Consider the following 24001-nt stretch of genomic DNA (forward strand, 5'->3'; position numbering starts at 1 on the left):
AATTCCCAGAAATCTCTATTTTTGAGAAGGAAGAAAGGGAGGAAGAGGAAGGACTGCCACCATGACAGAAAGGACTGGCTAGGTCAGAAGACGAAAGGGTGGGGTGGGGGAGTTGACGGGCATCAGAGTCCAGCACTAGCCCTGAGCTCTCCTAGGACACAAGCTCGCCTGGCTTCCTCACCCCTCTCCCTCCCTGAAAGACAACAGCACACCTTATCTGCTAACCTTCACTTCCTGCAGTATTGGGCTGCCTTCTTCTTTTTTTTTTTTTTAGCTGCACAGCATTCGGGATCTTAGTTCCCTGACCAGGGATCCCTGCAGTGGAGGTGTGGAACCTCAACCAGTAGACAACCAGGGAAGTCCCTACTTAGGCTCCTTAATATTTACTTCTGTGAAAAGCCAGGAAGATGGGAGGCTATGAGGCCTGTGCTAATGGAAAAGGCATGGGGTGGTGGTTAAAAAAAAAAAAAAAAAATCAAAATATTTACCCGGTCCTTTCCCCTATACATACCCACCTATCTGGTATGTGTTAGGAATGAGAGTTTGGCTTGTGTTTGGAAAAGCAAACAGTCAAGGTCCTAAGCACCCAGCCATCAGCAGAACACAAAGTCCCTGTGATCCACGTCAGTCCCGCCCACTGCCCCATCTTCCAGCTGAAACTCAGATACCAGAAGGTGTGCAAACAGAGGAGGTGCTCTACCGCACCAGTCAGATTCTGTTTTCTCCACTTCGGCCCACATCTACCCACTCAGTTCCATTTAAGAAACAGTTTCTATCTGTCTTTACTTTTACCACCAGTCTTGGTTAAACATCAGAAAAGAGACAAATTACACACTTCTCAGAAACTGGTATTTTATAAAAAGGCATTTTTCTCTTATATCCATAAAATGATATAATATTTGCAAGTATAGAAATGTGTCATAAATTATACAGAATGTTCCTTAATTACAGCTCATTGCAACTTGGTACTTTCCTCCCTCCCTAAAAAACGAGAGAGAACCAAAAAAATAATATATATATAACTGTATATATATATATATATATATATATATATATTTATATATATATATATATTTATATATTTATATTTATATAATATAGACAAACAAAATATGAAAAAAAATCATTTCCTCTTTGGTATAAAAATCAGACTCTCACCTTGAGAGACACACAAACAGACATGATGTTGGGTTTGTAAACCATGTGGCCTAAAGAATTTCCCTGTCAAGCTTTCCCCGCCCCCATCCCCTGCCCACCCCACCCTGCCTCAACGCAGCCCACCTCCAGTTCCCTTGGGACTCCCACATAGCCCACTCCCAGCTCCACACCATTCCTGAGTAACCCTCTCCACTACCAAAGACAAGGAAAAAGTTCTTCCCAAGACTGATTTGGTAGCAACTAACTTGGGAGACACGTAATTTGGGGAAGTGCTTCCTAGGTGTAGATGATGGAGAGGAAGGACAGGCAAGCCGAAGCTCTGCTGTCCAGACCAAGCCAGGCACGGGGCAGCCGCCTCCCCTGCTTTTCCCCACCACTCAGTACAGGGACCGCACCAAATCCTGCCGCGTGCTGGGCCTGGAGCGGGTGGGACCTCTTTTACCAGAGGGAGAAGTAGAGGTCAGCTTCCCTTTAGCCTCATCTCATGGTGCTCAGCTTCCCCTTTTGGGCCACCTCAGGCGCAGGAAAACACCAACGAGGAGGGAGAAGGAAAGTCAGAACAGACTCTGCCAGTGAACTTGGGTCTAAATTTAAAATGAAAGAAAATGTTCTTAGGACTACATTTCACACCCAGCTTTAGGTCACTGAGAAGGACAGGGCCACTTTCCTAGGCTCCAGCCCAATACCAGCAGGACTTACGGAATCCAGGAGTTGCGTGTGTTGAGGAGGGGTAGCACTTCACTCTCAAGGTGAGGAAGGAGACAGGAGCAGACCCCTGTATACTCTCCCCGCACCCTGTGGCTGACAGGCACCTCCCTCCCTGGTCAGCCTCTCTGTCCCTCGTGGGCACCAGCCCCTCCCAAACCACTCCACATCTATCCGGTCTCCTCTTCCCCAGGAGAGTTAAGACACCAATCACAACATAAAAGTCATATAAAGGCCTCCTCCACTTGCCAAATAAAAGAGACAAAACCAAACTGGACACAAACACACATCAAGGAGAGACACACACACTGTGAGGGGCCGAGGGCCCCAGCAGGTCTCTGGCTTCCCGGCATGATACATTCTTGTGTAATTCAGGAACAGGGGCTCTGGGGCCCCTCTGGGGAGTGGGAGTAAAAAAATACAGAGATTACAATCTCCCTGTGGGTTCCCAGGCAGGGCAGGGGCAGACACAATCTCTCACAGTTTTTTCTTCTGTTTTTGGTTCCACATCTGATCCCCCACTGGGGCTGGTCAGCCCCCGCTCTGCCCTTGGGGCCGGCCCCCTCCACCCTCCCAACTGCTAGGAGGGCCCTGGGCTGGGGATGCCCCAGCCACTCGTAGTGGGACCAGCAGGACAGAGTCTACCAGGGGAGATGGGATGAGGACCTGGGCAAGGAATGAGGACCCACAGTTCCGAGATGCTGTCCTCTCGGTGGCCGGCCAGCCCTGCGTGCGCTGATCACCGGCAAGGGGCGTCCCCGTCCCAGCCGTCACCCCTTGAGGGGCTTGTCAGCCCCTCCGCTGGGGCTGCTGGCGCTGTCACTCTTCTTCCTGCGCAGGCTCTCAATCCAGCTGGAGCTGGAGCGGGTGGTGAAGCCAGAGAGCGCCAGGGAGCTGAGCCGCATGTTTTTGCCAGACATGATGAGCTCCCCGAAGCCCTCCTGGTGGGAGAAGGCGTAGCCGGAGCGCCGGGAACCCGTGCGACCCACCCGCCTCATGCAGCGGTGCTGGGCCTTCTGCTTCTTCCTCACCAGCTGGGTGTAGCGGACCTGGCGGGGGAGGCACGAGGGAAGGAGCCTCCATCAGCGTGGCAGCGTCAGACACCGCCTCAGGGAAGGGCCCCAGAGCGCCTGGGATGGGGCAGGCACGGGCACCTCCAAGACTGCCCAGGCTGTCTGAGCCCAGGAAGGGCAGAGGACCACCGTCCACGCACTTAACAGAAACTGCAGCCACAGGCGTATTTAAGCCCAAGGGCTTTCGGACACACGAGCTCCATCCCCCAAAGCAGACAGGCTGGCCTCTCACCGTGTCTGAGAGATCCGGCTTCAGGTTCAGCCTGAGGAACCGAAAGGCGACCACAGGCATGATGCAGACGACTGTGGTGAGCACGATGGTCAGCCACACGGTGGGCTGGGCCAGGGTGTTCTGGGCATTACCTGGGAACAAAGGAGTCAGGGGCCTTGGGAGTCACAAAGCAGGTGCAAGGGCAGCACCGCCCCGCTGAGTTCCCCATTTCTTTTTCTGGCAGCCCTACTTCCCCAGTCTCAAAACGTAAGTCATCCCTGGCTTCTCTTTCTCTCTGCTCTCCAAATATTTATCTCCAACTTGAACTCTAGCTCCAAACTCTGAAAACAACTTCAGACCTGTTTTGTTTTGTCTTTTTTTTTTTCTTATTTTGGCTGCACAACATGCAGGATCTTAGTTCCCCAACCAGGGATCGAACCCACACCCCCTACAGTGCAAGTGCCAAATGATAACCACTGGGCGGCCAGGGAAGTCCCCAGACCTACTTCTTTAACTGCCTTAACCTGACATCTCTGTTGAACATCTAACGGGCACCTCGGTTTCACACGGCTGAAAGTGAACTACTGTTCCCTCCACCCCAATCTGCTCCACGTCTTTCCCAGCCCAGGAGATGCCACCACCCACTAAGCTGCTCCAAGTAAAAGCCCCGGAGTCAACCTGGTTCCTACCCCCACCATCTCAGGCCCCCATCCAATCTGCTGGCTCCATTTCCAAAATATCTATGGGATTCCACCACTTTTCACTAGACTCCAAGCCACCATCATTGTCCCCTAGGTTACTGCTATAGCCTCCTAGCTGGTCTCCCTGTTTCTACCTTTGCCCTCTACCTTTTATTATCCACAAAACAGTAAGAGTGATCCTGTAAAAACATAAATAAGTTTATGACATTTCCCTGCTCAAAACCCTCTGATGATGGCTTCCTATCACATTTACATTAAAATTCAAAGTTCTTACTTTGACCTATAAAGGCTTAAATTACCTGGACTGATTCTCATCTCTGCCCTCCTGCCTCAGCCATACCTTCCAACCTCGTTTCCTTCACTCCCCCAGCTCCTCTGCTGCTGACGACCTCCCCACAAGCCCTCACCTAAGGCTTCCATATCACTGTTTCCTCTTCCTGGGCTGTTCCTGTCCAGAGAGGCACATGGCTCACTCCTTCCCTTTATTCAGATTTCTCTGTGCCAATGTCTCTTCCTCAAAAGGGCTTTGCTGATGACCCTTGTACCTTGATGCCATTCCCCACTCTCTCCTCAAAAAAAAAAAAAAAAAAGAGGCTCCTGGCAAGTCAAGTGCACACCTGACAGCCTGGCATTCTGATTCCTCAAATGGCCTGCCTTTCTAGCCTCTCTTCCACTGCTTCTCAAAGGGTATTCTTGTCCCACCCTAGCTGGAGCACTCTCTATTTCCTGGAAATAAACAGCCTTTTCACACTTCCAGCTCTCTGGCTTGGAATCTGGCTCCCCAGTCCTGGCTACACCCTCAGCAGCCTCTTCTGGGGGACTATCCCTGACCACCCCACAAACAGTCATTCTGCTGACCATGAAGCCTGCCACCGCTTCGCCTCCCTTGTAGCCTGGCAGGGCTGTTCTTCATTTTCATGGATACAGAGACTCTCTGAGGGCAGGGCCTGGGTCGGATACAACTAGATCCCGACAGCACCCTGGCAGAATACCTGGCACATAAAGAGTGTTGAATAAATGCCTACCTACCCCGTTAGTCCCAGAACAACTGTGATTCCTCACTGATTAAAGAGGAAGCCACAGGCACTCACCCACAAACCGGAATTGGTTTGGAAACATGTCGAAGAGCCCATTGCTGTGCATGGCAAAGAGGATAGCAAAGTAAACCGCCAGGCTGCCCCAGATGAAGAAGTGGTTGATGGCCGTCCAGTAGCCGGTATCCAGCCCAATCTGCGAAAAGCAGTTGTTACAGGCAGAAGGAGCACCCCCACACACACAAACCCAGTCCCCCCTCCCAGGAACAGAACTGCAGTGCCCAGTGTACCCCAAGGACAGGAGCCCCACCCCTTCCAGAGGGGAGGCCAGTTCCCGGACTGCCTCCTACCTGCACACTGACCACGATGACCAGTGAAGTGGCCACGGTGACCGCAAAGGACTGGTAGTCAGCCAGCTGGGTGCCATCATCGCGGGTGGCCTCAGCAAACACCCCATAGGGGATGAAGAACATGAGCACAGATGTGTAGATGCCCTGGGCGATGCAGATGAAAAATTCACGCTTGTTGAAGAGGAGGTTCAGCTGGCCTGGCTCATACAGCTTAGGGTACTCCATGCTCCGCTGCTCCGGGACATCCTGTGTGCGGAGGGCCAGCGGCACAGGAAGTCTCAGAAGCTGCCGCTTTAACTCAGGAAGGCCAAGGGCAGACTCTGTCCCCCTGCCTCTTTTTTTCTAAATTCGACAGCTATATCCGACCTCAAGCCAGCTGCCCCCAATCCATCTTTTGTTCAGCAACCCAGGGGAGTTACAAGTCAGGTGTGGCTGAGAGGGAGAACCAGCCACACCCTGACCAGCTCACAGAACTGCCTTCCCAGGGACCACAGGCAGTGGGCACAAGCCTACCACTATCAGGTGGCTCCCTTGCAGCAACGTCTTTCTCCCCAGCCCGCCCGGTCATCCAACTCCCCCATACCTGATCGAAGACCCCCATAGCCAGGACCGGGAGGGAGGTGTACACGATGTTATAAAGGGTGATGAAATACTGGTCATAGACGGTCTGGAAGGAGAACAGGGAGTGAGAGAGGAGTGAACATGCAGTCTTTCTTCACTACAAATCAGGCGGAGGAAGACAGCCGACGTGGCACATGTGGAGGCCTAAGGAATTTTCTGGAACTCCCTCTCCACTTCTTCAACAAGCATTTTTTTAAATGCATGCATCAGACAACAGCTAGGCCCTAAGGGGACCAAGCAATGAACAGGACAGATACAATCTCTGTCCTTAAGGAGCTTAAGGATTGGTAAGTCAGGGCAGTGGGGAGCTCACTACCTGGGCCGAGAAGCCGCAGAAGAAGCCAAACCAGAAGTGGACCATGGTGAAAGCGAAGTTCTTGTAAAAGAAATAGCAGAGGAACTTGCACATGCGCAGGTAGGACCAGCGCCCATGCACCAGCAGGAGGCGTTGCAGGAACTTGAACTGGGAGAAGGAGTAATCGGAGGCCAGGACAGCCTGGATCCCTTCCTGCCCACTGATGCCCACACCAATGTGAGCCGCTGCAGAGACAAGAGATGACAAGAGGATGAAGAAAGCCACACCCTTCAGACTCACATCACATTTTGGCCCCCTCCCCCATCATTCCTCCCTGGGCCCCTCTCCCTTCCCCAGCGCCCAGCCGCCACACCTACGCAGTCCACTCACTTTTGATCATGCTGACGTCGTTGGCTCCATCTCCGATGGCAAGGGTCACAGCCTTCTTGTACTTCTTAACCAGTTCCACCACTTGTGCCTTCTGCAAGGGGGTCACCCGGCAGCAGATGACAGCTTTGCAGGCACAGGCTGTCTCCAGAAACTCCAGCTCCATGTCTGCCTCTAACGCATGGGCCTGGGAACACAGAGTGCTGAGAGAGCCCCAGTCTTCTCCAGGAGAGACCTGGGGGTCAGCTCGTCCAAGTCCCTGTAAGACCGCAGGCCCCCTGAAGTCCAGGGAAATGGGAACATGGTAAGACCTAAGAGCCGCTCTCTGAAAAGATACTGCCCAAGCGAAGGATGACGACACTTACCAGGCTGTGCCCGTTGATGACCAGGGCGTACTCCCCAGCCACGGCTTCCAGGACAGAAGTGAGCTTGGAAGAAGAAAGCTTCTCCTGGTAGGTGAAGCCGTTGCCTACAGTGCGGGACGAGTCCATCATCTTCTCCCGGGCTTTCCTGTGAAGGGGGAAACGAGACCGTGGTCTGCCAGGACAGGAGCAGGGATTCAAGCCCAATCGGGGAACCTCTGCCCGACCCCCAGGTACACTGCAGAGCATCTACCTGCCTCGAGCCTTTTTACCTGAGCTCCTCCCGCACTTCCAGGACCGTGTGGCCAGTGACGATGAACACCTCCGTCATGTCGTCCGTCAGCATCTTGCAGGAATAGCCAATGTTCACGGCCGTCTCTACCAAGAAAGATTGCAGGAGCTCTGGACAGGCCCCCGACAAGGTCAGCGCAATTGCCAGCCCGATGTCCCAGGCTCATGCAAGGACTCCACAGGGCTGTGTCCAGATGCAATCTCCTTGGCCCTGCTGGTTCTCACCTTGCTTGTCCCCTGTCAGCACCCAGATCTTGATGTTGGCCAGCGTCAGGAGGGCGATGGTCTCTGGAACCCCTTGCTGAAGCTTATCCTCAATGGCCGTGGCGCCCAGCAGCTGAAAATACCACAAGGGTCCCTGGGACGAGAGTCCAGGCATGACCCCTCCTTGCCCACGCTTGGCCCGTTCTGCGGCCCATACCATCATGTCGCTCTCAACCTCCTCGTAGACGCTGGCCAGCCGGTCCTCCCGGCTGTCCTGGGCCAGGCTGGCCTGGAGCCGTCTCTCGGCCCACTCCTCGTAGTACTCTTCATCCAGATCCTTGTAGGCCAGGACCAGGGTCCTCAGCCCTTCGCCCGCGTACTCCTGGAGAAGGAGTCAGGAGAGTCAGCCCCCAGCCCCTCCCACCACCCCGCGAGTAGCAGAACCACAGGGCTCCCTTCCTCACGCCTACATTCAGGTGGTCAGTGGTGATGTTGAGGAGCTCTTGGGTGGAGTGGTGGAGTCTGTCCAGCAAGATGGTGTCAGCCCCTTTGCAGTACAGTCGGATCTTCCCCTCTGGATTCCGCACTACGGGTGGGGCGGGGGGAGAACGTCCCAGAAAAATTCAGACAGGTGAAGCCCCCCAACCTTAAAACATCAAGGGTCACCCAGTACACCTCACCCATCCCGGGTCTGCATGCTGCCCCTGAATGCCCCCCGCACCCCCGTCCCGGCCTCACCTATGACTGACATCCGTTTGCGGATGTTGTTGAAGTCCAGGATGGCCAGCAGCTGGTAGGTGATGGCTGTGCCCATCTCGTGGACAGTGATGGTCTTGGGTGTACGAGAGCGGAATACGAAACCAAAGTTCCTGGCTGCGGTGACCAGAGCCCCCTCGTCTGGCGACTGGGCTTTGTAGTACAGCTCCCCTGGGTGGGGAGGAAGAACACAGGTGGTGTCAGTGGCCCCATTCTCAGCCGAGTGTCCCGCCCAGGAAGGCCCAGGCAGCCACACTGCAGATCACAGCCCGAGCCCAAAGGCACAAGTCAGGTGGGGGAGAACACAAGCCAGCTCCTCGGCTCACCTTCGTTTTTCTTTTTTTTTTTTAAGGCCGTGCTATGCAGCACGTGGGATCTTAGTTCCCTGACCAGGGCTCAAACCCGGGCCCCCTGCATTAGAAGCGTGGAGGCTTAACCACTAGACCTCCAGCGAAGTCCCTCACCTTCGTTCTTTTCTTCTGACATGACGGTGTGACACAGGGAAAGGAGGCGGAAGAACTCGTGCGTGTGTGGGTCCCCCATCTTGACAGCCTCCAAGAGGGTAGGGTCCCAAAATAAGAACTTCTTGTCAGCCAGAGGATTGAAGGAGAAGTTGACGGGTTCAGGCCTCTGGAGCAGGTTAAGAGTGTGATCAGGAAAGGGTGGGCCACGAGGCTGCCTCCCAGGGAGGCGCTGTCCCCACCAAGATCCTGTCCACTGTGGACCTCAAGATTCCCACTTCTGCTACCAGCTCTTCCTTAGAACACCATTTCCTCCAAGCAGCCTCCATTTCCTGACCAGACAACACATCACTCCTAACCACACCAACCCTGCCCAGGCACCCTGTGTTTAACTGGCACAGACAATCACCATGGGGTCTGGACCTTACCTCTCCCAATTCAGCTTTGTGGCCCAGGACATCGAACACGTCACCTACACACAGCCAGGACAGAAGGAGGAGCACCGTCAGAGCTCGAGACCTCACAGAGCAGGGGGAGAAGCCTCCAGCACAGGACCCCCACAGGCATCTGGAACCCGCAACCCTAGTCGCTGAGTGAATGTCACCCAGATTCACACGGCTGACTCAAAGGACAGGAGGTGCAGGCACCCTGGATCCTCAGAACCCCAGGACTGAAAGCCATGACACCCACTGCTCTCCATCCCCATCCACGCTCCAGCTGCCCCCCAGGACAGCTCCAATTCCACACCCATGTCCCTAGGGCTCCCAGGCCCTTCGGGTGCCTTTCGCTCTTTAGGCCTGCACAACAGACAAAGCCTCACACACTGGCCATGGGGCCTGGGTTAGTAGAGAAAGCAGTTAGGAGAGGGGCTCACTCTGCATAAAAGACCCCACACACGCTGCCCAAGCCATCCCAGCAGCTCAGCCACAAGGCCACTGCAGCGGGGCCACACTGGAAAGGCCATGGTCACATTTCAGAGACTCACAAGGGCCCTGGACAGCAACACAGGGAGAGTCTAGACTCCAGCAGGGCTGACAAGGTCCAACCTGGCCGGTGTGCCCAGGGGCCAGTGTCTTGGGCTTCACTTCAAACAGCCAAGGAGCTCCCCTATTGCCTGGAGCTGGGATCGGGGTGAGGGCACCAGCAGAGGAGAGGGGAAGCACTGTCAGTGTCTACCTCCTGACCCAGCGCGCAGAGCAGACCCTCTCAAGTCCCACAGACCCAGGTAGGAAAGAAGTAAAACCCAAACATCAAGACAATTGTGGGAGCCCCAGTAGCACAATCCTTCAGGCAAGACGCAAGCCCTCGGTCCCTGGAGGTGCAGCCATACCGTAGCTGCGGCCGTTGATGGAGCACTTGTTGAAGACCATGATGTTCTGGGTGAGGGTGCCTGTCTTGTCAGAGAAGATGTACTCCACCTGGCCCAGCTCCTCGTTCAGGGTGGTGGTGCGGGCCTCCGCGGGCGTCCGCTTCTTCATGCAGAACATCTTCTTGTCCCAGTTGATGAAGTAGCTGTGGCCCAGGCGGATGACCTCCACGCTGCACAGGGTACAGGAGGTGAGGCTGGGGGCAGGAAGGGGAGGGGGACCCCACCCCCATGGGCCTTTGCTGCAGGCCCTCCGCCTGGGGAGAAACAAGAACGGAGCAGATACCTGGGCAAGGACACCTGGGTGCGGGAGGGCAAGGAGAGCCTAAAGGTGGGGGTCCCCGACCCTGACCCTCTGACGCTCTCCAGACAAAAAAGGTGCAAAGGGCCTGGGCAGGCGGGACAGACGGCACAGGCAGAGGAGAGGGGACTGCGGACAAGGCACTCGACCAGTTCTTACCTCAGGACTAATAATACAGAAACCATGCAGAGAAAACAAGAGAAAGTGCAAGAGGGAAGGAAGAGGAAAAAAAAAAGAGAAAAAGAAATAATGAGGGTGCTGCGCGTGCCACAGGCACACAGACGTCCCTGCAGGGAGAGAAAACCGAGGAGGCCCTGGAGCCCGTGCCTTGCTGCCCGAACACAGGCGAGCTCACTCCTTCCGCCCGGCTCTGGGCTGCACAACCTGACCTGGGGTGTTTGGGAAGAAGGCGGGGCAGACTGAGATGCTGACTCCAGAAGGAAGCGGGGCCTCAAGAGTCTGGGGAATAACACCAATTTACATCGGCACAGGGCTCTCAGCATCCCAAGGTGTATTCGCATCATCCTCTTTACTAGGCATTACCCTTGGGATTTGGACTGTTAGCATCTCAGAAAGGGCCCCGTGTTTAGGTCCAGCACAGCCAAGCAATGGGGCCACACCTGGAACCCTGCTTCCAACCTGACTGAGGCTGCTGTCAGGATCCAGCTACCACACAAAAAATGAGCTGGCTGGAAATGCCTTGATGGCCTTTGCCCCACTCCGCTGATCAAGCGTCCCCTCTCCACCCTCCCCGCAAACACACACTGTTAACCTGATGACACTTAGAAACTTTCTCAGGCAGCTACCATAGGTTTCGAGTGAACTTGGATACAAAACAAAGACAGCAAAGTCCAAAGGTGGAAAAAAAAAAATCAGATTGGAAACAAGAAAACCTTTAAATAGTAATGAAATACCAGAGTTGTGATGATCATGATGAACGTGCTACCACCCGTTATTCGTACAGTAATTTAATTTTTAAAAAGTATTTTCCAATCTTGTATCTTATATCAAAATGTCCCTATTAAGAGAATGAAACTGGTATTATTCTTCCCATTTTACATGAGAAAACCAAGGCCCTAAGGGACTGTGGATTTGCCTGAGGTCACGTGGCTACTGAGTAGGCAGGACTAAACCACAAGCCTTCTGAGTCTCCTTCTAATGTTCAAAAGCCCCTGTCCACTGTCCACCCTCAGCACAGAAACTCCTTATCTCCTACTCACTGTCAACAGCACTAGGACTCAGTGGCTAGTGGGGAGATCTGAGGACTATTTGGGGAATCTATGTGAACAAAAAACAACATATGGGAAGAGATCTGAGCATCTCTGTAAAGCATTTCCTCAAAAATGTTACAGGTTGGGAGTTCCCTGGCAGTCCAGTGGTTAGGACTCTGCGCTTTCACTGCCGAGGGCCTGGGTTTGATCCCTGGTCAGGGAACTAGGATCTCACAAGCCATGCAGCCAAAATAATAATAATAATAATAAAGTATACAATTTGATAAATTAAAAAAAGTCATAGGTTCTCTTATCTCAAGTGCAAGGCACTAAATACAAAAATATCTTCTCTCTTCTTGCCATTCTTTCTTCCTCCTGCATCCCCCCGCCCTTCCTGTTCATTCTCCCTGTTAACATTCTCTTTCCTGCAAACATCCTAGATGTCCTCTTACTCCTATTCATGCTGTAGGCCACTGCCAGCCAACACTTCCTAAAGCATTCTTTAGACTTTTTTAAAGAATCTTTTAATGGTTTCCTAAGTAAAAGTCCATTGGCAAAGATTCAGGACCCTCCACAATAGGGAACAAGCTTGTGTTTCCAGCTCTCTGTCTCACAGCCCCCCACTCACAGTCCATGATCCTGCCAAACTGTCCCAGGACCAACCATTGCAAGGTCCCTATCTCTGTGCCTTTGTTTCCAGCCCTCTCCTCCAGGCTCCACCTTCACCCATCCCTGCCACCATTCAAAGCTCAGTTCACCAGCAACCTCTTCAAAGATGTCCTCTCTGATTAACTATGCGGGGAGTAATGCTCTTCCAACCCTCATGGCACTTTGTGCCTCTGTGGTATCTCAGTGGGATGCATGGTAGCTCGGTGTCTTACACTGTTTGCATCTCTCCTCCCCTACCAGTTTGCTGCTTTTGAAGGCAGAGGCTGTATTACACATCAACTGTGTCCCCTTGCTTTACACATAAGGGTAACACTGAACGTGTTACAGCACTAGTTCCCATTTTGTTTTATAACATGTTCAGATTTATCTCCCTCTACTAGACTGAAGCTCCTGGAGGGAAGGAAATCCATTCTTAATACATCTTTGTATGTGCCACAGCACCTAGCATGCTTCTTTGCACAAAGTCTGCAAGCGATAAATATGTGCTGAATAAATCAATATGGTTTTTATTCTAATACAATCCAAAGTACCAGGAAACTGTGGTGAAGTTTGCTTTGTACAAAAAGATAAACAGATAATATAAAATGTTCACAGCACAGGAAGGAGAGGACCCCAAGTTCCCTCTCGAGAATTTCATCTTCACAGAAGACTGAAGTTTGCCAAGGGACCACCTGAGCTCCCTGGAGAGACCCCAGAGCAGAGAGAGCACATACCTGACATAGAGCGATATGGGCACGACGGTGTTAAGGATGATGATGTAGGACCAGAAGGAGAGGAAGCCAGAGAAGAAGGCACTGTCCACCGCCTCATCCCAGGGCAGGTAGACCTGGAAGCGTGTCCCAACCTCGTGCTCCCAGATGGCATTGCCAATGGCTAGGATCACCCCCATGCAGACCAGAAATCCAAAAATCTGCAGAGAAATGAGAAGCAGAGGCTAAGCTGCCACTTAGGAAGCCCTCAAAACCAAGTGCATCTCTGAAGGTCACCACTGGTACCCTGAGCCCTTGAAAGCTCAGGCATCTTTTTTTTTTATATAAATTTATTTATTATTTATTTATTTTTGGCTGCGTTGGGTCTTCGTTGCTGTGCACAGGCTTTCTCTATTTGTGGCGAGCAGGAGCTCCTCTTCATTGCGGTGCACAGGCTTCTCATTGCGGTGGCTTCTCTTGTTGCGGAGGATGGGCTCTAGGCATGTGGGCTTCAGTAGTTGCGGCACGCAGGCTCAGTAGTTGTGGCTCGCAGGGTTAGCTGTTTCGTGGCATGTGAGATCTTCCCGGACCAGGGCTCTAACCCGTGTCCCCTGCATCGGCAGGTGGATTCTCAACCACTGCGCCACCGGGGAAGTCCCTCAGGCATCTTTAAAATGGTGGCATGCTCTAGTGGGAAGCACCCAGAACTGGTGACAGGTTCTAGTCTGTCACTGACCATCACGTCGACTTTCTCTCACGATGTTTTCTCAACTGTATGCTGGGAGGGCTGAAATGGTTGTGTAGCTCCCACTCTGACATCCTAAAACATTTGGGAGACCTCAACAATGGTAAGAGTGGGGGTGAGCTACTTTCAACATACCAAAGAAGCTTATTAGAAATCACCCATTTACCGGAGCTAAGCCTCTACAAGCTAACAAAAATGCCGGGACTTGCCTGGTGGTCCAGTGGCTAAGAGTCCACGCTCCCATCGCAGGGCGCCTGGGTTAAATCCCTGGTCAGGGAACTAGATCCCACATGCCACAACTAAGAGTTCTCATGTTGCAACTAAAGGTCCCACATGCGACAGCTAAGACCCAGCGCAGCCATAAATAAATAAATAAATTTTTTAAAAAAAAGTGCCAAGTTTCTGTAATGTTCATTATCTTATACAGATTGCCAAAAAAAGTCTTTTAACCAAGACACAAATTATGTCTTCATAAATGTAGATTTCTTAATAGTCAAAAAACTTATAAAGTTTGGAGTCCTTGAAGAAGGATCATAAGAAAGTTTTGGTGGTTTAAAAGAAAAAAATTGAGACCATTGCGTGATTTCAGACATCTATCTTCAAAGCTGCCTCCACTCTGGATGCTTTGAAGCAAAGCAGGAAACATCCTGATGTCCAAGGACTACCAGGGGGCGATGCAAGCCTTGGCCTGATAGCCTCTCAGACTGGGGTTTCTGCAAACCCTTCAAGGCCAGGGAGGAAACTGTCTCACCAGAGGCTGACCCCAGCTTTTGCAAGCTGGCGTGTGGGGGGCAGGCAGCAGGCAGTGGGAGCACAAGAAGGGGAGGAGAGCCCAACAAGGAGCTCAAATTTCTAGCCAAACAAGAGAAGGATTCAGGAATTGCCAAAAACTAAAACAGAAACTTTTCCTTTGGGATCCTTTGCTCTTGGAAGTCAGGGGAAAAGACCCTGCTATCCATCCTCCAAATGGAAATTTTTCTTTTAATTCGCTCTCCATCCCCATGAAGGCCTCCTTGTCCCTGGCAAAGCAAACAGAAGGTCACATGCTACACTAAGTCACCATCATAACTGGAATCCAGAGAAGGGAAGATTTGTTTTAACTTTCTTTAAGTTGTTGATTCATGCACGTTCCTAAGGTTTTTTAAATAACGTCTTCCAAGTCCAAAAAGAGCCTGAAATAAACACTGTCTTTGAGTGGTTGACCTGCCAGTGGCTTTAAAAGCTAAAACCTGACTACTGACCAGAGAGGAGAGATGGAAGTAAAGGGACCCGCCCAGGGAGAACCAGAAGGGCAGAGGCAGGAACCATATGTGGAAAGCCTTACCCAGAGCACCAGTGTATTCATTAGGCGATCAATGCTTGTTCTCTTGAACTTTGTCCTGCCGCTGTTCTGCATCAACTTAGTGTCAGGACCTAGAAAGGAATGCGAAGGGCTGGGAAAGCCAAATAACAAATCTGCCTCTGGGCTTCTGCCCTGGTCCCCAGACTACAGGACATCAGGGTGGAAGAGAGACACTGGGTGGATGAGAAGCTTGGATCCAGGGCCCACTCAGCTTCCTCCCACATTCCTGCGGGAGGGTGAAGGCAGCAACTCTCACCCTTCTTTCTTTGGGCCCTAGGAGGCTCACCTGCAAAGATGACCAGCCCGAAGCACCACTCGGTGTTTCGCAGCACGCAGCCCCGCAGCAGCATGTTCTGGTTGCTCAGGGGGAACTTGTTCTCCTTCCAGTAGAGGGTTCCGCTGAATTTGTCCAGCTTATTGTTGGGAGGTTCGCAGATCACTTCACCTGAACAGAAGACAAGAGTGCCCCCGTTCAAGGTGCAGTCTGTAGCTTAACCATGAGACAGCAACACAGAAAAAGAAGCTGCAGGGAGATGGTGTTAGGATGTGAGCCCATCACACACTGCTGGTGGGAGTGTGAACTGATGCAACTTTCTGGGAAAGGAATGAAGCAGCATGAACTCCTATTAAAAGTACACATAGCCTCAGACCCAGTAATCACACTTTGGGGATTCATTCTACAGAAATGATAGCATAGGGCTTCCCTGGTGGCGCAGTGGTTAAGAATCCGCCTGCCAATGCAGGGGACATGGGTTCGAGCCCTGGTCCAGGAAGATCCCACATGCCACGGGGCAACTAAGCCCATGTGCCACAACTACTGAGCCCACGTGCCACAACTACTGAAGCCCATGCGCCTGTGCTCTACAACAAGAAAAGCCACCCCAATGAGAAGCTCGTGCACCACAACGAAGAGTAGCTCCCCCTCACTGCAACTAGAGAAAGCCTGCGTGCAGCAACGAAGACCCAACACAGCCAAATTAAAAAAAAAAAATGATAGCATAGCTCAAAACAATTTTATTGAAGCATTATTTGAAGAGCAAAAGACTGGAAACAACTGAATAGTCAGGGGAGAGCTGAACAAATTACAATACATCAATTCTATGAAACATTATAGGGTTATGAAAAAGAATGATGTAAATTTCTTTACATAGTGACATGATAAGATACTTATGATGAATTTAGTAAGTACAGAAAGGCGGTTGCAGAGATTTTAGTACAGTATGATCCCATTGATTTATGCTCACGTGTCTGTATAAACAGAAAAGTGTGGATGAATACACACTAAACTGCCAGTTAACGTGACTACCTAAGGAGACTAGAATTGGAGGGAAGGAGGGCTTTTTCTTATACGTGCTACATAGTTTGTCTTGTTAGAAGGAGCATATATCATTATTCTGAGACAAATAAGAAATAAGAATAAGCTGAATTTCAACATGTACAGCAAGGAGGGAGCTATCAGCCATGAGGATCTCTTGAAATGACCATCAATTCACAAGTAAATGATAGCCACCTGGCATTCCTGACACCCCTGCCTCCCAAAAACCCAAAAAAGTCCAGAGCGGTGCATAATCACAGGAACAAGAAGCCAAAAAGAGAAGGCACAATTTAAACCCCCAAACCCACCCACCTCCTCTACCTGAAAGCTGCTTCTCCAAAATTACTCACCATCAAACTTGGCAAGCTTACTGATGTCTCCCAATTCCGAGGTGACTGGAATCGCCTGCCGTACTTTCATGTTGGTCTCTCTGGAAGGACAGTGTCCCTGAGGCCTGGTTCCCTTCTCTTCCTCTAGATTCTACCTGGGGGCACCTGACCATGGAGGACCACCCCCCCACCGCAGGCATTACTAGGTGGTAATTCTTTTACACACCCCAAAGGCTTTCTTACCCATCAATTTTCCAAAAGGTACAGAGCCCAGACCTGGGAACCTCTTTCAAAAGCAAGGTTGTTACCCCAAAGGAGGCAGAAGGAGATGTATGACACTGAGCATGCGACTTACCCATCGAGTTCTGCTGTCTCTATGTAACACAGCCCATGGGGCTCACTGCTGGAAAGGAGGAGGAGATCCGCCTAGAAAGAAAACCTAGTGAGAAGGCCAAAGACCCAATCCTCCACCCGCAATGGACTCTTTGATGATCCCTCCTTCCACTAAGCACTCTTGGTTTGCTTACTCCCAAGCATGTGAATGGCTAGAAAGGAGGCATATTAATATGACACAGAAGCTTCCCACTCAAGAAAGTTTCCTCCCATGTGTGTTTAAGAGGCAATAGTCAATCAGGAAAGACTCATCCCTTTCTGCCAAAGTAAAGGGAGAGCACTGTAGGCCTAGAGGGGCACCTTGTCCCTTACCGCCACAAACTGGTTATTTTCTAGCTTGATAATATCACCAACACAGACATTCATCCACTGCTCTTGCTGGAGGCTGAGGCAATGAGAAGATAGAGAAGAGGCTGTCAGTAGCTAGAGAAGTTCCCAGGGGACCCCTTTCTTCCCCAAGGCCCTCAGTCTCCAACAGGCACTCACATTCCATTGATCAGCACCTGAGACTGACGGTTATTCACCTGGTTATCACTCTTGTGGCGGAACTGAAGAGAGGAAAGAAAGGTAAGACACCTTCTCCCGCTCCAAGGGACTTAGATGATCAGTGGAATGCAGAGCATGCTGGGTACCACCTTGTCTACACCTGTTCACAGGTCTACTCTCTCCCTGACTCTCCCTCCCTACTCTCGGCCAAGATATCATGGATCTAGCTGGACCAGGTAAAGAATGGCAAGGTCACTGAGGAATTGTGCTGGGTGGAGGAAAGTGAGTTGTGGGGTGGGGGGTGGGAAAAAGGTATAAGAATGAAAACAACTCACATAGTCATCAGTGGCGTCTTTAACAGCTGTGATTGTGAGGACAAGAACCAAAGGCACAATGGTGGTGAACCAGGAGAGGGAGGAGATCTGTGGGATCAACTGAAAAAAGGAAAGAGAAGGCATGCTTCCGAGGCCCCGTCCTCGTTTCCCCTAGACCTTTCTCTTCCTTGACTTTATATCGCTTTGTGAGTTGCAAAGGGTTTACCACAGGTCACTTACCTGCAGAATGAGAAGGAACAGGAAGTAGGTATTGGCAACTTCCTGGAACTGCTCAAAGAGGTTGACAGGCAGGAAGGTGAGAATATTGTACTTGGAGGTCTTGATGCAGTTACTCTGTGGCAGTGGGAGAGAAGATAATCAGGCAGCCTCCAACCCCAACCCAGAATGAGACTGAGGCTGCCTCCTCCGTCCACACTTTCCAAACCTCTGTCCCCAAAAGCCAGTGACCAGAGGTGTGGGAGGGCGAAAGAGGAGGAGGGAAGAGAGTCTCACAGGGTCAATGTATCCTGCTTCACTGACAGGTGAAGGCCATGAAAAATTCAGCACACAGCAGGTGGAGAGTGGCGAGGAGGCTGCCTTCCCCTCCCTCAAGCACTCTCCCAGCAGTCAGCCCTGTGTCCCAGCCTAGGACAGATGGGATGCACCTTTCCCCTTTCTGACTCAGGAGGAGAGCACAGGTGGTCTAGAGCCACTTACCGCATACTGGAATCTCTCATTGTATTCTCGGTCATTGGCCCGCGCCCTCCTTTCTTCTTCTGCAACAGAATGATGCTGCAGTCAGGAGCAAACTGAGGCCTGGCCCAACACCTTGTCAGGCCCACCCCACTCTATGGGTTTTCCACTGAGGGGCCTTGGTTCCTGCCACAGCACACAGTTTTTAAGGAGTTAGCACCACACCTGAGGTGCCACTAAATTCTTCCCTCTAGTCCACCTCTCACCACCAGCCTGACCACTGGGCTCTGGAGGTATTACATTCTCAGGGCAAGATGCCTTCTCCTTTCCTCACCAACAACCATCAAGGTCTTCCACTGGGGACACTCAGTTTCTCTCCCCCATCCCTTTAATTAATGCTGTAGGAATTAACGGCATTGGGTATCTCCAGAAAAACAGTAGCTGAAGACACTAAGCTTCCGTCTCCTGGAAACCCCTGCAGATCAAGCCACAGTACTGCCCTCCTCCTAACCTAGTGGGTGGGGTGGGTGGCAAGACAGAGGGTCACTGTGCCCTGGAACTGCTCTGCGGCAGCATCCCAGCCCCACGTGCAGTCCCCCCTACAGAAGCCTCTGCTTGTCACATGTCATCAGCAGCGGCTTCTGACTGGCCCACAATGACATCATCTTATTTCAAAGCTCATCTTCAAGTCGGGGGTGGGGGCGGGGGCTGGTCAGGGATATGGGTCATGCAGACTGAGACAGAGATGAAAGAGGGAGGAATGGGATGTAGCTGAAGCAGTTGCTCTCTAACCATAACCTTTCTTGTGCCATCTGCACATATTTCCCCTAAAAAACACATCTGTCACTGAGTGACAAATGAACTACACCTATTCTGAACACCCACAGATCTGGGACTGCAGGCACCAAGTTCAGGTCCCAGAATATGGGGTTGTCCTAGGAAGTGTTCTCCAGCCCATCTCCCGTGGTCAGGACCATAGGCTGAAAAAGGGGGTACCCTGGTTAGGCAGTAAACATAATGCAAACCGGTCCTGGAGCCAAAGGCAGCATTCCAGATGCCTTCCCTCACCCCCTCCCAAGCCCCCTGCAGGGCACACTGCAGTAACAAAAACCTCAGACCAAAGCATCCTCTGCCTACCCAGAGTGCTCCTTCCCTGCATGGTCACTTTACTCCCAAAACTTCCCCAGAGGGGACCCCTCAGGCTGAGTGCCTGTGCAGTCACCAAAGACCATGCAAAAGGAGAGGCAGGGACCAAACGCTTCGGAGTCAGGATCTCTGGGTTTGCAGAGGACAAGGGAAGGCTGGGGGAGGCCGGGGACAAGCGAATGTGAGGGAGGAAGGGGGTAAATTACGGGCTCGGGAGAGCTGCCAGTCGCTGCCTCCTGTTACCTGTCCCCCAAGAGGGTTTCTTTCGGCTCCAGGAGGGGGGAGCCCCGGCCCGGGCCCACTTCTCGGGCATCTCCTTGGGGACCGTCATGATCCCAGTTTGAGCGGGGGAAGGGCGGGCTGTCTGTCGGTCTGTCCTCGGCCTCAGCGGCTCCGATGGGGCGGCCCCCCAGGGAGGCACCGGAGCTGCGGCAGCTCAGAGTGGAGCCCCGGCCGTGTGGCGCGCGCCCCACCTGCAGCCACGGCCATCCTCCCGGTCGCCCGCACCCAGCGACGCCGCGCGCTCTGCTGCGCCACCGCCGCCCCCGATGTCCCCCGCGGACGCCAGCGCGCTCTGAGTGGCCCCGGACACGACTTGCACTCCCTGGGCTCCGCCCCCGCCCGCTCCCCCGACTGCAGGGGTAGCAGCCTGCCAGCGCGCCGCGTAGGCGAAAGCCAGCACGGAGTCCCGCCTCCCTCGGCCCGGCCAATGCGGGTGAGGGGACTGCCAGCGTTGTCCGGGGCAACCGCTTTCATCCCACCGCCTCCCACCCCCACCCCCGCCCTCAGAAAAACAAGGAGGACCTGGCCTTGGATGGGAAAATGAGGGGAGGAAACGAAGTGCGAGGACGGAGAGGAGATGGTGGGAACACAGCACCCCGGGCTCCCCAGACCACAGAATAGGAGCTCCAGGTGCCCCAAGATAAGAGTCTATGTGTTTGGGGGTGAGGGGCAGGTACTCAGCACCCTCCTGGGGAAGAACCCAGCTTAGGGAATCAAGGCGAAGAATTCGGTTTCCTAAGGCTCCCCCCAGGATGGATAGGGGCTGCAATCTACCCTCCTTCAGGCTCATTACCTGTCGTCCCTCTTCCTTTGCTCCCTGAGTCATAATAACACCCACTCTTGATGGTCCCAGGGATTCCCCCCGACCCCGCCTCCTGCCTGTCTTACCTGGGGGGCGCTTTTTTGCACACAGTGCCATCTCACCCAGCAAGGTCCCAGCAATCCCATGGGAGACCCTGCAGGAACGTGACATATGCGTGAGGTCAGGAAACTGAGGGCAACCTTCATTCCCCTTTTCAGACTCCTCCTGAAGGTTTTCTTCCCCATTTCTGACCTTGCCCCTCCCCCAGCCTTCCCCACTAACTCCACAGCAACACTCTGCTCTTACTGCCCTGATAGGTCCCTGAGAAAGAAGAGGGAACTTCCCCACCACCTCCCCCAATGCCTCTGCCTTGGATAACATGAGGTGACTGACCCTTTACAAAAACCAAGACCTGCTGGGAAAGGAAGGGGGCAAAGAGAAGAAGCCAGATATTGACAGGAGGGGGCACAGCTCTCAAGGTACCCATCCCAGGGACAATGGATGCCCCATGTGCCCTCCTGGTGGCAGTGAGTGGGTGCCTGTGTTTACTGGAAAGCAGAATTTCCACTAAAGGGTGGGGTTGAGGGAACAAGAGCCAGGAAACACCTGGCAGAGCATCAGGAAACAGGGTGGGCAGGCCCCACCCTTCTCAAAAAGCTTATAATCTTCCCATCCCCCCCCCATTACTGGGGCTTCCATTATCACCTCCTCCAGGGGAGCTCACTTTAGAGGCTTGGCCTTCACTTCCTGCACACAGTCCCCAAACCACTTCCTCTCAGTCTGGGTTAGCCGCCCTTCTGGGCCAGCAAAGGGGTCTTTTCAACCCTGCTGGGGAGTCATCCCTATCTCTCTCTCTCTCACCCCAAGCCTAGTCCAGTCAGTCTGGCACTGGGTGAAAGCTCAGGAAGCATCAGTCAGATGGACCTCTGCTTCTTTCTATCTCCCTATGTCCTTCCTTTCACCTAAAAAGGTAAAAGCCCTGGCCTATAAGACAGGGTCACAGAGCCTCATCCCAGCTTAGCTCAAAGGAAGCTGCCACCCAGGTCCTGGGTCCTCTTGTCCACCTCTTTCTTTGTCTGGGTGGAAAGCCTTCCTACCCCTTGGTTCCCCTGTCTCCAGCCTCCTGGGAACACCCTGCCCGCCTGTCAGCCCTAAGAGATACTAATTGTCTGTCTGCCCAGCCTCTATAATTACACACTGTGGCCAAGGCCCTGTCACCCACACCAATTCTTCGTTCACTAAGCCGGACTCCCTTCCTGAACCCCAGTCAGGCATATACCTAGAGCCAGAAGTCCTTTTCCTCTCTGACCCTCCCCAACCCTGGCAACCAAGGGAAGAAGAAAAACCTCATCCACGTTTTCGAGATGCCAAGCCTTCCTACAGGGCCCCCAGCCAGGGTCTCCACCCAGTCTAGAGTATGAGTCATAGGAGGGTGGGGCATGGAGAGGTTAAAAGAGAGGATGCAAGGGTGGGCATCACAAGTTCCATAGCCAGCCCCGCCCTCAGGGAGGGAGGCAATCAAGAAACACTATCAGCCTGAAGATCTGGGTTTGACTCCTATGACAGAAAGAGTTAATGAAGGAGCCGCACAGGCTGTCAGGAGTCTGGACACCTACCAGGAAAGTTACCTCTAAGACCCTGGGGAGACTGAAAGCTGGCTGGCCCCAGACTTCATCCCCTCTGGGGTGCCATAATAGGGAAGGAAAGGGAGGGGTGAGACCTGGGAAGAGGGACCCTCTCTCACTTCTCCTTCCCAGTCTCACACAGCCTGGGTTTTCTGAGCCCAGGCCCATTAGCCACGTGGCTCTGCCCCGTCACCCTGCCCCAGCCCCCTCTGCAGCCACATTTGGGATAAAAATAGCCAGCTCTGGGAAGAAGGCAATGCTCCATGGAGGAAAACGGCTCCTCCTCTAGGCCTGGCCCCTGCTCCCCTCCAGCCCAAACCCAGGAAGCCTGACCCCTTCTTTTAGAGGAAGCTGGCAGGGATATTTATGGGCAGGTCAGGGAAACAGAAGAGAATGGAATCCAAGACCCCCGGCTCACTTGCCACCAACGCCTGGCCACTTTCCATGGCCAAGGACAGAACCCAGGACTCTCTCCCGGCTCTGGACTCCCAGAGCTAGCACCTCGCCTTGCACCCTTGGTCTTCCTCACGCACAGAGATCTCCACCTTACAGAGACAACGCCTACCACCCCCAAACTCCCTTCTCCAGGCACCCAAACCCTCGGACCCCGGGTACTCCCCTCACCCCCACGACTCTGGCCGGTTCTCCCCTCTCCGCTGCTCCATAAGCTTCTCCTCCACACTCCCGCGCCCCTTTGCTGGTCTCCACGCGCCCCTTCAGCACCCCACCCTCCCATCCTGCGGACGGCCTCCCGAATCTCCCCCACCCTTAGGCACCCAACACCATCTTCTCTCCAATCATCCACTCCCCCTCCTCCGTCTCACCGCAGCTCCGACTCCCTGTCCCCTGTCCTCCCCTGCCCACACCCCCCGCCCCGGCCCCTCCAGTCCCGAGTCCGCGTCCGCAGCAGCATCTCCCCCTGCCCTCCCGGCCCCGCGCTCCTGGGCTGCTGCCCCCGCCTTGCCAAACCTCACCTCAGCGCTCAGCGCTCGGCGCCCGCCCCGGCGGCCACGTCCTGCCCATGCCGGGAGCTGGGGCGGGGGGCGCTCGGCTCAGCTCCCCGCGGGCTCCCGCCCCCCCCCAGCTGCAGCCCCTCTCCCCCCAGGGCCTCGGCCCGCTACTTTGTGTCAGTTTCGGCCACGGCGGGGCGGAAGTGACGGAGGTGGCGGGAGAGGGCGGGGGGCGGGAGGGGGTTTTGGGGAGGGATGAGGGAGAGGGAAGGCGGGAGCCGCCATCTTTGTGCGGGGCAGGGGGAGGGTCTTAACCCCTCTGATGCTCCTCCGCAGTGTGAGGCCGCTATCCCCGCCCCAACCACTCTCCGATCCATCCCCGGTCAAAAAAAAAAAAAAAAAAAAAAAAGCCTGGAGGCGAGATAGCGCTGAGATTTTTTTTTTTTTTGGAAAAAAAGGAAACAGAAGAACGCTGTTTATCTACTAATGTGTGGGAGACTTAGGGAAGCGGTGAACGACGAGAATTTTCCTCCGCACCAGCTTTCTTTACCCCTACACTCATTCCCTCTGTTCCTTCGCCTTCTCTCCTCGCCCTGGCTCATCTCACTGTTCACCCTCTCCTTCAATGACACAGCCCGGAATGTCTAGGTATTGGGTCGTGCGTCAGTTTCTCCCGCTTGGTCTCCCAGTCTCTAGGCGCTTGCATGCCTGTGTTCCTCCGGCGGCCCTCCCTT

General features: G+C 53.3%; 1 protein-coding gene across 10 annotated transcripts; it reads right to left on the bottom strand.

Annotated features, from left to right (window-relative positions):
* Positions 1-786: 786 nt before the first annotated feature.
* Positions 787-23444, bottom strand: ATP8B2 (ATPase phospholipid transporting 8B2). 10 transcript variants are annotated; one of them, XM_029228594.1, is made up of 28 exons: positions 23292-23419; positions 20779-20846; positions 18487-18545; positions 18010-18123; positions 17791-17889; positions 17456-17517; positions 17282-17354; positions 16932-17002; positions 16598-16677; positions 15219-15377; positions 14915-15003; positions 12870-13066; positions 9940-10148; positions 9595-9729; positions 9038-9081; positions 8613-8778; positions 8131-8319; positions 7863-7978; positions 7610-7774; positions 7414-7525; positions 7170-7275; positions 6901-7045; positions 6539-6722; positions 6170-6393; positions 5816-5899; positions 5233-5478; positions 4940-5078; positions 787-3299 (listed from the first exon to the last, which is right to left on the bottom strand). In XM_029228594.1, the coding sequence occupies exons 2-28, from the start codon at positions 20807-20809 to the stop codon at positions 2707-2709; spliced, it is 3891 nt and encodes a 1296-aa protein (XP_029084427.1). In that variant the 5' UTR covers positions 20810-20846; positions 23292-23419; the 3' UTR covers positions 787-2706. The 10 variants fall into 10 exon arrangements, 9 of the variants coding, with proteins under 9 accessions (XP_029084427.1, XP_029084423.1, XP_029084421.1 ...); XM_029228590.1 differs by lacking the exon at positions 23292-23419 and adding an exon at positions 22998-23009 and having other exon boundaries at positions 20779-22862; XM_029228592.1 differs by lacking the exon at positions 23292-23419 and having other exon boundaries at positions 2082-2912; positions 3169-3299; positions 20779-22905.
* Between the last annotated feature and the right edge of the window lie 557 nt (positions 23445-24001).

This window comes from Monodon monoceros, unplaced genomic scaffold (assembly GCF_005190385.1).
Source record: "Monodon monoceros isolate NGI ecotype Baffin Bay Population unplaced genomic scaffold, NGI_Narwhal_1 Super_Scaffold_18, whole genome shotgun sequence".
In the NCBI taxonomy this organism is placed as follows: Eukaryota; Metazoa; Chordata; class Mammalia; order Artiodactyla; family Monodontidae; genus Monodon; species Monodon monoceros.

Excerpts from the sequence above, each read along its gene's own strand:
- ATP8B2 (XM_029228590.1), bottom strand. The coding sequence starts at position 21,073 with ATGTTATCCAAGGCAGAGGCATTGGGGGAGGTGGTGGGGAAGTTCCCT. Across the intron at positions 17,518-17,790 it reads AAGACGCCACTGATGACTAT|TTCCGCCACAAGAGTGATAA; the intron begins GTGAGTTGTTTT and ends TCCTCTCTTCAG. Across the intron at positions 17,355-17,455 it reads CAGGTGCTGATCAATGGAAT|CCTCCAGCAAGAGCAGTGGA; the intron begins GTGAGTGCCTGT and ends TCATTGCCTCAG.